At 36.7% G+C, this 17,062-nt stretch overlaps 1 protein-coding gene across 2 annotated transcripts in view; it reads right to left on the reverse strand.

Moving 5' to 3' along the window:
- Positions 1-10,347, reverse strand: part of LOC115422881 (neural cell adhesion molecule L1-like protein) — a 142,165-nt gene extending 131,818 nt beyond the window's left edge. Inside the window, exons 1-4 of one of the 2 annotated variants that reach the window (XM_030139492.1) lie at positions 9,895-10,347; positions 3,043-3,219; positions 2,707-2,815; positions 2,450-2,625 (exon numbers count right to left, since the gene is read on the reverse strand). In XM_030139492.1, the coding sequence (XP_029995352.1) occupies positions 2,450-2,625; positions 2,707-2,815; positions 3,043-3,112 (355 nt within the window). In that variant the 5' untranslated portion in view covers positions 3,113-3,219; positions 9,895-10,347. The remainder of the gene's footprint in view (positions 1-2,449; positions 2,626-2,706; positions 2,816-3,042; positions 3,220-9,894) is intronic. The other variant, XM_030139493.1, reaches the window with a different exon arrangement.
- Positions 10,348-17,062: the final 6,715 nt, after the last annotated feature.

A 17,062-nucleotide genomic window follows, 5' to 3' on the forward strand; every position in this document is an offset into this window, starting at 1 on the left:
TAAATTGAATGAAATGCACCATTAAAAGTTCAGACTGTGATATTTAGTGACATCTAGCAAAGACCCTTCACCGTTTGCAAACCCTGCAATATATCACAAATTCATAGTTTATTTTGTTCATTCTAAGGCAGTGGTTCTCAGTGGGAGGGGGGGCACTCTCCCAGGGGGGCGCGAGCACATGGGGGAGGCACGAGTGACATCGTTGTGTGGGTGCGTTAGTGACTACTGTTGTACATCACAAAATTATAAATCACTCGTAGGGATGTAACAATTACTGGTATAATGATAAACCGCGGTAAAATTGCAGACAGTTGGTACAGTCTACTCTCGTTATACCGCCAACTTCCGTTCACGGCCAAATTGGCGGTATAGCGAAAATGGCGTTACAACGGGTTGCGTCCAAAATGTGCATGTCTTTACTATATGATGTCTATGCTGCCTCCGTTAACCCGTTCTAATTGCTTTTCTAAATAAATCTTGATTCTGTTATGTTGTAAGGGATCATTTAAAGTGGGGAAACATTTTAAGCATTATTATACCGTGTCGGGAAATGACACCCCATCATCTTGAGGCTTTGGCTTAATCCCACGTCCTCTTCCCGACATCCTGACCTACTGAGTGTTCTGCGATAAATGAACGGTGGCCGTTCCGTAGACCTACTCGTAGCTTGTCGCGATCAGCGTCCGGCGCGTTTGTTTCAGTGCATTGTTAAAATTTATGTGTACTCGATGGCAATCACGCTGGTGGTATAACGGTCGGGAAATCAATGGTATAAGTGTTGTTTGTGCATGGAACTGGGCTGGCGGATGGCAATAGGCGGAAATGGCGGTAGCTAATGGAATAATGCATTGGGGATTTTTGTGCAATGGTTTTGGTTGGCGGTGAGCGAAAATGGCGGTATAACGGCGGGCGGTTTAACGAGAGTAGACTGTATTACCATTTAAATCCTAATTATCATGATAACCGTGTTTGATTACCACACTTTTAGGGAAAAAACCCTATGTAAAGATCTGCTTTTATGTCAAATATTTGAGTATAGTTTTAATTTATTTCAATTTTAATTTAATATACCTAATATTTGGAAACAATATTCACTTTTAAAGTCTTTGAAAAGGTTCGTTAAGCATCTTTGTGTTATTTATGCAATAAATTATATACATTTTTCAAATTGGATTTTATATATTTGTGTATATTTGTGTTTTTTGTCCTTTTATGTTGATGTAGTAGGTTAAAGTAAAAAAAAATAATAGACAGATGATATAGATGAAGTTGTGCTGAAAAACAGATACCAAACATGGGTATAGTAAACATTTGTTTATATAGTATATAAAGGCAAAATCAAAAGTACAGAAAAATGGCCAAAATAGGCTCAGATCACTAAGGGTTAATATTTGAATGTTTCTGCAACAGAAGGTCCATTGTGCCTATTATTTTATTTATTTATTTATTTTTTTTTGCTTGTTTGTTTGTTTGTTTGTATGTTTTTTCAAAATACAACTTGGTTAAATTATTCCAGTGTGTGTATCAGTACTTTTTGAACATTCTGAGCACAATTTCAACAATACCGCGATAATAATGATAACCGTGATAACTTTGGTCACAATAACCGTGATATGAAATTTTCGTATCGTTACATCCCTAATCACTTGGCACATATCAGATTGAGGTCTGTGAGTGGGGGGGTGGTGATATCATCCCGCCACCCCAACCCCCAACCGTTTGCTAATTTTTTTTTTCGGTCGGCAGCAGGTAGTCAATGATAAAGTGAGGATAGTTTCACTTTCACTTCCTCACAGTCTCATCTGCAGAGCTATATAATCCACCACATCCTCCACATACATACGCCCCCCCCACCCCACCTGTCCCACAAATTTTTTCGGGCATGGGGGGGTGCCATCAGTGTGATATTTTTTTCTTGAAAAGCCTGATGTATACAATTAGATACATGCAATACACAGATAATCCACCAGGGGGAAGAATTCATTCACCAGAGGCCTTTCCAGTGACACTACAAGACTGTCATTAATGAGGAAGGAGGCAGAACTTTGACAGTTTTGAAAAGGAATTACCAATATGTTAGACATGTTTGTGTTATATGATGTTTTGTAATATTTGAGCACTGAGACCCGATGTATCAAATATGATACAAACTGAAACTCATACATGGAAATTAATATTTGAAAAAAAACCCAAAACAAAACATTTTTGGTTGTTCAGAAGGACTAATAAAGGCTCCAGTTTCAAAGAACTGGAATTTTCTGTCAATGATTTAAGGGTTCAGGCGTTACTGGGTTAACTGTGATCCACACTAATGCACTTTAACAATGGATACCACCATCCATTAGCTAATTTGTGACTTTACACCAATGAAATCTCACACACTGGACTTCTAAGTAAGCACTTTTAATAATAAATCTGACATATTTGGAGGAATATAGAAGTTACTTACTGGAAACTATGAGTTCAATCTCCTCTGTCATAGCCGTTCCCATCGTGTTGGAAGCAAAACATCTGTATTTACCCTGGAACTGGGCAAACTGCTTATTGTAAACCACAAAACTGCCTGTTTTGGTAGTCGTGGGTTGGGGAGGGGTGAAGTCTTGTCCATCTTTTGTCCATCTGTATCTGTTAGAATAGTCAAAAGCACTCAGTTATTGGACAAAACAACAGGACAACAGTACATGAAGAAGATCTGAGCTCACTTACTCTGGTGGTGGGTTGCCTGTGGCTTCACACCTGATAGAAACACTGCTGTCATAAGGAAAGGCGATAACAGGACTGGATGTGTGGGAAATGATGGTCGGAGGCTGTGGCACTACAATGATAAAAAAAGCACCCACTTATCACCAAGATGTTAATTTTGGGCTTGAAAGACAACACCGTCCCCTTTTGTTCTATTTCCTTTATTAAATAAAATGATCCTAACAGTTGGTACATTTTGCCTGTATTTCAATTAGACCTTGTAAATCTCCTTCCTCATATCTACCACAGCTATAATCCTCATATCTACTGGAGCTTTATTCTGTATCACTGTGCTCTCACCTTCCAGGGGGATGCTGAGGCCTGCAGCCCTGGAGGTCAAGGCCAAAAGCAGGATCAGCTGCAGGCTCATCACCCCTCCGGTGGTTTTCAGGAGACGCTGCAGCTCGGAGGGGGGGGGTGGTGGTACGTCGATTCAGATCAGCTGCCGTCACTTGAAGCTTTTAAGGCACAGAGGACCTGGAGGACCGAGAATATGGTAATAAGTTCAGTAATTTAACTTGGAAAAATTGCTGACTTTCATTTCCAGAAGTGTTCAGATGGAGGCCTTGCGAGTATCTGCTCTAATCACAAAAGATGCAGGGCTGAAAGTCCCACAGGGCGAGATGCTCAGTTTAAAGAGATGGCGAATAATCACATTTAAGTCTGCGATGTTGAAAAAAGCTGCTTTATACATTGTGGCTGACTGCCAAATGAAACTGAAGGAAGCCAAATGGAGCCAAACGCTTTAAAAAATCAACATGGAAAACAACCAGACTTAGATTTTTCTGTGTTTTTCTTCGTTAATCCAAATTGGAATACATTAAAGAGCCATTTTACTCTGTTCTGGTCATTTTATGTTTTATATCTAATACCTCAGAGTAGTAATATTACTGATTTTCATGATGTTTTGCTAGTAAACACAGATTACCTCCAGGGCACGTATTGACTGTGAAAGTTGTTATAGTAAATACATTTTTTTCCATTTTACAATATGGATAAAAAAGAAAATAATAAGCTGGATGATAAAACAATATTGTGTTTCACCCTGTAAGACCCAGATAGTCAGTGAAAGAATCTACTGATTTAAAGTGTTTAACTTTTAAACCTCGAGTCCTATCAATACAGCTGAAGAGTTCAGGAAAAAATGCTTTTCATGATCATTAGATATGATCAATTTGGACTCTGTAGTGAACATGGAAACATAATCATCTTCTGTAACACTGATTCACCACTAAAACCCACGTAGTTCAACATGTGACAGTAGCTGTGGACACATGTTTTTCTGTTTAGGTAATGATATATTTTGCTGAAAAAGTCATTTTTTCTTCAGTTTTGTCTATTTTAATCCTTTATAGGGCACTTGTAGAAATACCTTAGTGTGTTAATGGAGGACATAACAAGACTTTATTACTTTTGTGAAATTTCTCAAAATTTTATATTATCTAGAAAATCAAGGTCAATGAAGTTACCATATTTGGTTCCTTTCCCATAAGTGGCAAAAAAATATATAAAAAATTGAAGAAATATATATAAAAAAATTCAAGAAAAAATCTGAAAGGAACATGTATTTGATAACATTAGAACATGACTTTTCTAACATTAGACCAACATAAGTGCTGATCCAGACCCCTGTCCACATCCACATTCTCCCTTTGAACATCATTCCTTACATTAGTACCATCACTTCATGGTACTAACAAAGCAGGTACACTCACTGTTCATGCAGAGGTGGACCTTACAGACCCTGGAGACCACATTGGACCTGAGATTGTTGACTCGCTGTCTTCACTGTAACTGTCACTGTCTTGTAATGAATGCGGAAATGACCAAATATAGTCACTTGCCTGATAGAGGGTTAATATAATAAACTTAAAATTTACACCGAACCTTTATGGACATCTGCATGAACAGTAAATTAAATATAGAACACCCCCACCCCCCAATCACCACCAAAATGTAATTATGTGTTAGTTGTGCCGGTATCAACATTTCCTGAAAACGTCATCAAAATCTGTCCATAACTTAAGTTGCATTTCTTCCCACCCCTTTTCGGGCACATAAATGGAACTATTGTGATGTTCTTCTAAGATTGTTATGATTCTTGTCATTTGTATTATTACGTATGTTTTGCTAGTTTGCATATATGTTAAATTTCATTGCATTTTCGGAATAAATCACTAAATCAAAATCAAATCAAAATCAAACTTTTTGAGTTATCTTGCTAACACAGACAGACAAACAAACCCCAATGAAAACACAACCTCCTTGGCAGAGGTAAAAATACCTGATTTTAACTGAAAAATTAAAAATGCAGAGGATATTATAATGTATGGCAGGGCTGTCAAACTCATTTTAGTTCAGGGGCCATATAGAGCCTAATATGATCTAAAGTGGGCCGGACCAGTAAAATAATACATGTAATAGGATAGGAACTTATAAATAATGTCAACTCCAAAGTTTTCTCTATGTTTATAGTGGAAAAAGTAAAATTCCATGATGAAAATGTCTACACCTACGAACCATACTTGAGCATAACATGAACAAATATGAACAACCAGAAAATTCTTAAGAAAAAACGTGCAGTGTTTACAATATTACGCCTAAGTTGATCATCTAAACATGTGCATCACAAATTAAAGATTTAGTAACAGGCAGAATATTGCTAAAATTCCACATACTTCTCTTAAGACATTTCACATTGTTCCTATTTGTTCAGGACATTCATATTTTTTGTAAAAGGATAGTCTGTAATTTTAACTTTTTTTTCTAATTTTACTTTTTCATACTAAAACAAAGAGGAAAATTTGCAGTTTTCATTATTTATAGGCTATTATGATAATATTTTACTAGTCTGATCCACTTTAGGTTGGATTGACCTAAAATGATTTTAACATCCTGGATTATTAACATCTTCAGTGTAATTTTTATATTTCACAAATTCATCCTGCGGGCTGGATTGGACCCTTTGGCGGGCTGGTGTTGGCCCCCGGGCCGCATGCTTGACACCTGTGATGTATGGTGATATATCGGTAAGGAATGGTTAAAAAATTATTTGGAAGTGCCCACAAAAATAGCTCCAGTTCTTTAAGAGTTACCTAATGCAAATGTTGTCATTACACCGTAAGCCCGGACTTTGTATTTACTGAAATGCTTTAATTACAGTGTACTTAAATGATTTAAGTTTTATTACATTTCTATAAAATGTTAAGTATATTCTACTAATTTGTAGACATAGTCGGAAGTACGAAAAAGTTTAAGTTGAATGGATTTAAATCACTAAGTTTTAGTCACGACCACACCTTTTTATCTCCGCATTGCATTGTGGGTATTGGGCATGTTGTTGGAAAAGTGTTCTTTTTCTTTTTCTGTGCAGGGGTTCAGCGAGGTTGTAGTGTTAGTATTAATTTGGACTTAATGTGTGTATGTCAGTGTTTATTGGCCTTTTTGTGTTTGTTTTTGTATTTTTGTAGAGCTGCACCATGAGTCAGAGCCAGAGGAAGAACTATGGCTTTACTGTTCATGTACAATAGATATCATTTAATGGTAATCTTTATACCTCACCAGAACAAAAGCACTTCCTTCTCTGGTAAAATTACAGGATGGGGAAGCAAAATTTACAATATTTTGAGGCAGGGATTGAAAGACAGTGTATGACCAGTTAGTTTATTGAAAGTCAAGAGAATTTATTTGCCACAAGAAAATTGACATAATAGAAAATGTTTTTATTCTATGTGTCCTCCTTCTTTCTCAATAACTGCCTTCACACGCTTCCTGAAACTTGCGCAAGTGTTCCTCAAATATTGGGGTGACAACTTCTCCCATTCTTCTTTAATAGTATCTTCCAGACTTTCTCGTAATAGTTTTGCTCATAGTCATTCTCTTCTTTCCATTATAAACAGTCTTTATGGACACTCCAACTATTTTTGAAATCTCCTTTGGTGTGACGAGTGCATTCAGCAAATCACACACTCTCTGACGTTTGCTTTCCTGATTACTCATATGGGCAAAAGTTTGTGAAAAGGTATGGATAATAGTGTTAGGTATGATTATGACATCAATATATGTTTGGTTTCAAAACAATTGACGTAGTGCCTGCTGAGAAAAAACGACTAAATGTTCATTGTAAATTTTGCTTCCCCACCCTGTACACTGAACTATTTTCCTGCTTAACTCCCATCCACACTGCAGTAAATAAAGTTGAATAATTTTCTAAATCAATTGATATCACAAAAGATTTTAATTCAAATCAACTTGGAATGAGTCCAATGCACTGGTGATATTAAGTTAGTGATTATTCAAAGCAACTGACATTGCAACAAATTTTAAGTTAAATTAACTTGGCATTTAGTGTGTTGTACTTAAAATAGCATTTCCATTCAAATCAAGCATTCAAGTTTAATGCACTCAAGTTTTCATTACTCGTTACTTAAATTTTTTAAGGTAACCAGTTTACTCAAATTTTTTAAGTAAACTCAACTTATCCGGTATTACAGTGTAAGTACTCATTTAAAGTCATTTATCCTTGACTTTTGCGACTTCTCAACACAATACATCCATGTATTTGTGTGCAGGTTACCCTCTGAACTGTGAAGTCTGACTGGTGGCATCGCATGGCATGCTTAGAGTAAACCCGACTGGCACAAAGGCTAAGCTGCTGTCTGCAACCATCACTACATCCAAGATGGCAGACTATAAATTGGTCTAAGCCTGTCAGTATTTCACGGCTTAGTCCTCACAGTGCTGAGACTGAGGCGGCAGCGCTGGCAATGCCAAATGGGTTCACCCTCAAGATAATCCTGCTATCAAGAGAATGAACCCAGGGGGCTCCAGCAGTCATGCAGCACTGGGCCTGACAATGACAGGGTACTAGTCAGAGTTCTCCTAAGGACACAAAGCTGCATGCTGTCCCTTCTTATTGAGGGGTTAATATGGTAATTGTCGACGACCTGATTCAGGATTACGCTACTTCAACATAGAATCAATTAAACAAATTGAGAGATTACAGCAGAGTATTTGCAATAGAGACTTTCTGTGATTATCTTCTGCTGGATTAAATGGGGAACAGTGCTCGTCAAAGTCTGTTTAAGGGAGTGAACACACATTTTTACGCTGTAATAAAGCTACAAGACCCTCTTTCAGTTGTAGTTTGGTGGTACTGTACACTGCGGTTAACAGCGGCCACCCACACACACACTCATACAAGCACAACTACACACAGCTTTGCATCAGAGACCACCTACAGGGCTATTACACCGCCACGAGAATAAACTTTAACAGTGCTGAGATTTAACTCGTATACAGAAGATAAATCACGACAGCTGCAGACTGCAACTAAAACAGACTCTGAAAAAAGACATTTGAAAACGAGCCAAAAACAAAATAGAATTGAAGGTAAAATCAGCTTGGGTTTGAGACTTCGTTTCTGATTTCGCTCTAGGTGCTCATTACTGAGCTCTGCTGTGGGTCAGGCAGTTTTAAAGGTTCATGGCGCACCAGAATAAAATGGCTTTACACAATATGAGACCTTTAATAAGCAAGTTAGATGGGATACATTATTTTCCATCCTACTTTTTGCAGCTTTTGAAGTTTTAGCATTGAATAAAAGAAATGGAAAAAACATAAGCACTCATAAAATTAGCAGAAAATTAACTCAAATCTGTTACATGTGTTGGGTTAGCCACTTCCACTGATCCCTGATGTTCTATATCTTTGTAACTTCTGGGACGCTACCATTCTTAAAAGGGACAAATATTTGGTGAAAATACTCTTAATAGCTGCAAAAAAAAAAACTATAACAAGGAACTGGGGGAAGGCAACTATTCCATCAAAGGAGCAGTAGATATCCACAATTGAAGAAATATTTCTTATGGAAAAATTAACACAGACTGAGACTGCAAGAACCAAAACTGGATAAAAAGTGGAATAAATGAACTACATTTACACAGAATCGATAGACTGACTGTTGCTACCCTCATTCTCATTGTTTTCTTTTGTACTTATTTGTGCTGTTGTTTGTCTGTTCTTTTTTTTGTTTGTTTGCTTTGTTTTCTTTTAGGTTTTTTTTTTTTTTTGGGGGGGGGGGTCTCTTTTGTTTGTCTTTGTCTTTGTCTTTTTTTTTTTTTTTTTTTTTACTGTTACAATTCGACATAAAACTCAATAAAGATGTAAGTTACAAAAAAAAAAAGAAATCTGTTACAAATCTGCAAAACTGAGTTTGTCCTCAGTGAAAGGCCTTAAGTCCTTCAGTAACATGACAAGTGTGACCTTTTATCCAGATTTGTCTTGATCCTTTCAACACACCAGGCACCAAATAGCTAACTTTTATTCATGTGCAGCAAGTGTACTGCATGGTTTGCACCCACAGAACAGTTTACATCAGGTGGGTGTTCTCCATAATGTCCTGGTTGCATGTGTAGATCTGCAAACGTGCCAGCTAAATGAGAAATCAAACAAAAGTAAGTTTCTGTTTGGACAGAAATATCCTCAGAGCATAAAATGGGGTGGAGTTACTATGTAAACACACAACAAAGCATTTGTTTTTGGAAGCCAAGGGATCTATTACCTGAACACATGGCAGATCATAGCCACAAATCCACTGGGATTGTGTTTCCTAAGCAAGTAGTTGGCCGGGGCACCAAGAGTGTGACTACTACACGGCTAATCCTCGCCAACACACAGCATTTACAATGACACCCTGCCCCCCTCCTCCTTCAGCTAAAACTTTAGTACAGTCTACCCTTGACAGTCCAGCTCCTCTACAGACATTGACACAGGCAGTGCACAGACAGTGCATTTAACCTCCTAAGACCCAGGAAATGTCAGCAAAGTCCAAGCTTTTTTTTTCTTTTTTTTTAATGAAATAAGTGCCTATATTGGAAACATCATGATGCAACAGTTTTTGCAGATGCAGTTTTTAAAATTATTGTAGAATGTCCTTTGTGATGGACAGTTTTCATTTCTTTTTTTTTGTTTAAAGTTGTGAAACTTGTCCACAAATGTGGATAGAAAACCCATAGTTGGGTCTGAGGAGGTTAAAGCTGAAAAGTACAGGCGATCTGTGAAAATAAGAATGACCTGAGCATGTTTTCCTACTCCAGTATGCATAAATATGAAAGAAACCAGTTTGTCAATGACAGCAGAACCAGTACTCACAGCTTTTAGAGTCATTCTACATGTAAAGTCCACCTCTAGCAGAGGAGCAAAGCAGCTGGACTACGCAAAATTAAAAAAAAAAAAAAGTCCACAGAAAAAGTTCAGGACGGGACGGTGAGGGGATCATTCCACCAACTCTCTCTCTCTCTCTCTCTCTGAACCAGTATCTTTGACATGTCCTTCACTCTCCACCTCACGCTGCTCCTCTCCCGGCGCTCAGACACGCCTCCCTGCCCGCCCCTCCACTCAAGCGGCTAAAGGAGCGACAGGAGACTCGCTGAAGTGACATATGTCTGCAAAGCCTCTCACTTTGGCAAAGACGCTCCTTAAGCCTTTGACAATGAGTGGGACAAAGCCTTCACTGTGGGGTTACCCACTGTGTGTTCGAGAAGGGGCGGAGAGGAAGTACAGGCATGTCTCTACCTCTCTCCACTCACCCTCTCTCCCATTTTTTTTTTTTTCCCTTGATCCCTCCATCCTGTCTTCTACAAACTCTGCACGCCCATTTACACCCAGCTCCAGCTCACTGATTTTAATGCAATGTGTCTTAGCTCCATTGAAGAAAGAAGGGACTCATCTTCTCTTACTCGAGTAGATCTTTTGTGGAAGTGTACTTTCATTCTCATACACTGCTCCAGGGTGTTGATAGATGGAGGCATGGGAGAACATGCCTGAAATAGACAGGATGCTGTTGGTAAATCTCTACTCAGATCTCTCGCCTCTATTTTTTTTGTCATGACTTGTGTTTTACTATCCTCTTCAGAGTTCTCCAGTGTTAGATCTAATTCTCTCAGTGGCTCCTGCAGATGGATCAGTGACCAAACTTCACTTCATTATGTAATAATACAGATATTTTATGATAATTTTCCACATTTATAATATTGTGCTTGACACAGTTCAAATGCAGGTTATATATGAAAGCTTCTAAACAAATACATAGATCCCTATCCAACCTGTGACATGATTTGCATGTGCACAGCTGTAAACTCTGATTTTTTAAATTTGTTTTTATTTTTGATTTTGCACTTCTTTTGCTCTTGTGTGCTTTTGTACTTTGCTGCTGTAAACCTGGAATTTCCCCTTATGGGACTAATAAAGGCGTATCTTATCTTATGTTAGATTATTTGCAATGTGTACAAAATATGGTGTAATGCAGCCACAATATACAGGGTGTCCCATAAGTCTCCATACATAGGAAAAATAAACGTTTCTTGACATAAAGCATTTTTATTTATATACTATGCTCTATATGACTGCCATTTTGTTGGGAACACATTTCAATGCGTGTCCTCCACTGCTGAAGAACTATAAAGAAGAAATATAAAGAAATACATGCTAGAACCATATGTATTATGTCTCCTATGTATGGAGACTTATGGGACACCCTGTAGATACAAAAGCAAGTTGGGATTATCTTGACATTAAGTATATATAATACTTTGAGTCAAGTTATAATATTGCCAGGATAAAATCATTTTATTAAAAGTGTTAGAATAAGGTTTTAATGTTCTGGAAAAAAAAAAATCATGTTCATATTACAGGAATAAATTAATAACATGAAAAGTAAAAAAAAAAAAAAAAAACATCATGAGAATAAATGTGTAACGTTTAGAGAAAAATTATCACCTGCTGACCTAAGCGTATGTGCTTTTTGCATTTAATTAAATGTGATTTAATAATAGGATCATATTTGGACATGCTTTGGTGCTATTTGATGCTACATGATTTAACTCATTTCAATTATGAAATCATTTTCTCTTAATATTTTGACTTTATCCTTGAAATATCTGACTTTTTAATCCCTAATGTGGGCGTAAAACTCATTCATTAAAAAGTAAGAGATGCATTCAAATGCAGTTCATTTATTTTTGTAACTGCTTGAACCTCTGGAGGTTTAACATTTAGGACGCTGAATTTAGGTTCATTAAAAGTAGAAGTATGACATGTTCAGAGCTCTGTTTTGGTTGGTTGTTTCACAGCTAACCATTATCAACATTTTGTGATAATATGGCTAATTATGTAACAGAAACCAAAACACTGAATGTATATTTATTGTATTAAATTAAATTAAACTCCATTAAATTTCCCAAAAATCTAAATTGATCAGGATTATAGTTGATGCTCATCTTGGTCTAAATATCCACATATAAAGAGTAACAGGATCAGCTCTTTATCAAATAGTATTGATCTTACAAACAGCCACTACTCTTCAACATCAACAATGATGAAATGAAAAAAACACTGATATTTTTACTTCTAGTATCATTGACTGATACTGGAAAAAATCTAAATCTTAAAAAGTGTATTTTTCTCATTTCTAGTCAAAATATCTCATCACACTTAAAATAAGATATAATCACTGCTAAAATTCAGTCAGTTACAATTTCTCATTGAAAATAGTTATCGCATAATGAAGTGAAGGTTTCTGACATTTACTCGTGTTATTAGATTACATTGACATTACATTAGCTGTAGGAAAAGACAAAGGATTTGTAATATGGGAAGGATGAAGGACTGAGTATAGACTTTAATGTGCTTTCTGGTTTGTTATCACATCAGTTTGGTTTAAATATTGAATGTTTCATCTCATATTGTAGAGACATAATGCCTGCACCATTAGTGTAAACAATAAGTACTGGGTGCATCCATCAGCCACTGAACATTTACAGCAGAGCAGTAACGCCTGAAAACAGATGGTGAAATCATTCCTCCTGTTATTCACTTTTCTGAGATCCAACCAGTTAAAGTCAGTAACGACTGACCCTCACATTGTTAAGAACGTTTTAGAGAGGAGCGCTGAGGGACATGTTTTTAAGAAATAAATGGATCCAAGGTGTCTAATCTTTTGGAGTGTATTTGGTTTGTAAAACATACAGGGCAGGTGGGCTTTTCAACCCTTTATCAGGCAAGTGACTATTTTTGTTAATTTTTGCACACATTACAAGACAGCGACAGTTACAGTGAGGACAACGAGTCAACAATCTCAGGTCCAATGTGGTCTCCAGGGTCTGTAAGGTCCACCTCTGCATGAATGCTGAGTGGACCTGCTTTGTTAGGTACCATGCAGTAATGGTACTAATGTAAGGAATGATGGTCAAAGGGAGAATGTGGATGTGGACAGGGGTCTGGATCAGCACTGATGTTGGTCTAATGTTAGAAAAGTCATGTTCTAATGTTATCAAATACATGTTCCTTTCAGATTTTTTCTTGGATTTTTTTTATACATATTTCTTCTTCTTTTTTTTTTTTTTTTTTTGCCACTTATGGTTAAGGAACCAAATATGGTAACTTCATTGACCTTGATTTTCTACAGAACAATAAAAAATGTTGAAAAATTTCACAAAAGTAATAAAGTCTTGTTATGTCCTCCAATAACACACTAAGGCTGAAATGATGAATTTCAGAGTATTTCTACAAGTGCCCTATAAAGCAGGGGTGTCAAACTCATTATAGTTCAGGGGCCACATTCAGCCCAATTTGATCTCCAGTGGGCCGGACCAGTAAAATAAGTGAAAAAGTAAAATTACATTATGATCAGGTTTACATCAACAAAGTTTCCTTAAAAATCTGAATAACATGAACAACTTGAATTGTCTTAAGAAAAACAAGTGCAATTTTAACAATATTACACCTCAGTTTATCAGTTTATCATTTACACATGTGCATTACAATCGCACAAAGTATTTAATAACAGGCAGAATACTGATAAAATTGCATTTACTTTTCTTAAGACATTTCCGTTTGTTCATATTTGTTCAGGTTATTCATATTTTTTGTGAATGTATAGTTTGGTAATGTAAACATTTTTATGCAATTTAACTTTTTTTACACCAAAAAACAAAGAGAAAGTTTGAGGTTGTCATTATTTATAGGTTATTATGATAATATTTTACCGGTCTGACCCACTTAAAATCTAAATGGACTGTATGTGGAACCTGAAATAAAATGATTTCGACACCATTGATTAATATCTTAAGTGTAATTTTTGTATTTCACATATTCATCCCGTGGGCCAGATCGGACCCATTGGCGGGCCGGATTTGGCCCCCGGGCCTCATGTTTGACACCTGTGCTATAAAGGGTTAAGTAAGTTTATATACATGTGACAGATTTTCCTTTGTCTGTAAGTCCCTACTAGTGTGAGCTCCATTATAGTGCAGTCCAGTTTCCATCACTCTGAATAGACCCTCCCCATATTCCAGAGTGTGTGGATTCTACAAACAAAGACGGAAAACCTAATGCAAATCCTCCTGTTTACTCAAAGTTCAAACAGCACAGACAGAACTAAAGGTAAATCAGACGGCAAAAGCCGAGGCAAATATGCAATGCTCGCTCTAAGCACATAAACGAAGAGTCACCTGACCGGCTGTCATAGAATCTGCAGGAATGTATGACACATACACATTCAGCTGATGTGATTCAGCTGTGTTTATGGAGCGCAGAATCCCGACAAAAATGTTTTATTTAGAAAAACCCATACATGTGTATCACAGAGGACTATGTGGTCGACTTCTGTCTTTGACAATGAAGTGAACTTACAACGCAGCGCAGAACTGGGTAAAGATCTAGGTAAATGTAAAACAGAGCATATTAAAGTGAAACAATATAGTAAAACATGTTTTTTTTTTAGCTGTAAACAAAAGTAAATAACGTAAAGGGCTCATATTTTGCTAAACCCACTTTTATTAGTCTTTGCTTCATTTATTTGTGTATTTGGACCCTAATAATTCAAAAAGTTTGAATTTGAACCCTCCAGGTGCTGCAAAGCTATCTTTATGTTCATCCTGGCAAAAAATGAATGGATTTCTACAACATGTTTCAATTCCTTCTTAATTTGTTACATTTTATAACTAGTTACGTTATGACATTTGCACATTTAAGGTCAAGACTTCTGACAGACATTTCTTCGAGTACGACATAATTGTCTGTCAGCAGCAGCGGTTGAAGTAAAAACTGACCATTTCGTACAACTCGGTGTCAAGAAATCTGAGTAAAATATCCCTGTTAATGCATCTAGTCACAGGTGTTCAGAGTGTGGAAAACTTTTCATCACACTGAGCTGAGACCATTATATTTGTGTGTTTACAATCACTGGACTGACATAGGACTAGGGATGGGAATCATTAAGAATTTAACGATTCCAATTCCATTATCGATTTTGCTTATCGACCCGATTCCTTATCGATTCTCTTATCAATTCTCATTGGGTGAGGAAATAAAAGAGTACAAACGGGTGTGTTTGCATTAACTGTCTTTATATATTTCCATCTGTGCACAGAAAATATACCATATACAGTATGTACAAATAATAACAGATGACGCCGGGCCCGGTTCGGGGGGGGGGTGTGTGCAGTGAAAGTGAAACTAAAGACGCTTTACTAATTCCTCTATTGCCGCATTTCTACTACGTGGAACCGGTTCGACTTGGCTCGTCTCCCGTTGTTGTGCACCTCATTTCCTTTCCCCTACCTTCAGAAACTTGTATTTGAGGGGCAAAACGTTTGTTGCCTGCACCGGAACTGGGCCCGGCGTTCACTCTGCCACTACATTCACAAGTGCCGCTAAGTAGCAAATCAAATACGTGACATTCCTGTAAATGAATCACATGCTGTGGACAAATGTTTGAGCATGTTAGAGGGATTCCACCCTTTTGAAGACATGGAAGCTTTGCAAGTGTTCCAAGTAAGTGGACCTGGTGTCGTCTTTTTAGACCGTTTCTGCCTCAGCGCCATGTTGGCTACGTTCTGACCAAAACAATGCAGCGTGCGCGTGATGTCATCGCGCATGCGCAATGAAGGCGGAATCGATAAGCAGAATCATTAAGCAGGCAGGCAAACGATTCCAAGGACTCAAGCTACTGGGAACTGGTTCTCAAAAAGAACCGGTTCTCAATTCTCATCCCTACATGGGACAGTGATGTTTTTTGTTTTTTTTGTAATTATCTTTTTATTATTTTTTCAGGCAGCATTATCTTATCAGCATTTTACCTCATGTATATAACGTCTATAAATGTAAAGAAAAGCAAACAAAAAACAAAAATGTACTCATACAGGGAAGTAATGACAGAAATAGTAAAAATGTACATAGTAACCTAATATAGAGTTAATGGGAAATAACTAGTGTTTTTCCCATTCCATTCTTTCCTTCCAGAAACCCATTTCCCCGTATAAGATCAACACCAAACATTTAAAGTGTGTGGCATGAACCAAGGGTTTACATGGGTCTATATGCACGTTACTCTTATAAAGTAAAATCAGCTCATAATAGTGTTACAAAATCAACCCAGTTTTTCCAATAATTGATAAATTTGTCTTAATCAACGGACAGGGATGTGTTTTTTTTTTTGTTTTGTTTTGTTTTGTTTTTTTTAAATAAAACCACTGCTTTTATTGTTTGATGGTTTGAAACCCAAATTAAAGTTATATAATTGCCCGTTTTTGCCCAATTGCCATTCAGAGCTTTAGTTCCACATAGGAAAGAACTGTAGAAAAACCAATGAAACTATTCTAAATCCCATGCACATGTAAACACATATTGATTTTCAGATAGTAAAACCAGTACAAAACCTCAAAGCAACCATTTAACCCTGTGGTGACTTCCAGATGAATATGATTTTTCCTCTACTTTTAACCTTTCCTTATTAATTTATCACAATTTTTTGTAATATTATCCTCTGCATTTTGCATTTTTCAGTGAAAATCCTGTATTTTCCTATATTTATTTTACTAATCATGTAGATGTTCATAAAAACCCAGAGTGTATTCAAAGGTTATGTACTTATGAGCCCCACATACAGGCCATAAAAATCTATGAACATTAGTGTCAGACGCTAATTGTGGATTATAGAGGAGCCAAGTGGTTCCTCTATAATCCTTAAAGACAGTTTTTCACCTACATTTAGCCTTTAATAAGGGATTTATCACCATGTATTATAATATAACCTCTGTATTTTTGCATTTTTCAATGGAATTCAGGTTTTTTCCTCTATTTAATTCACCAACCATGTACATTTTCATAAGGTTATTACATCAGAACAGCAAAAACGGAACCAAAAGTGACTTCTTTTTATTTTGATTTTGTGATTTATTCTGAACATGCAATGAAATTTAACATATATGTGAACAAGCAAAACCTTAATAGTAATACTAACATCAACAATCATAACAAT

The sequence above is a fragment of the Sphaeramia orbicularis genome, chromosome 7 (genome assembly GCF_902148855.1).
Source record: "Sphaeramia orbicularis chromosome 7, fSphaOr1.1, whole genome shotgun sequence".
Classification (NCBI taxonomy): Eukaryota; Metazoa; Chordata; class Actinopteri; order Kurtiformes; family Apogonidae; genus Sphaeramia; species Sphaeramia orbicularis.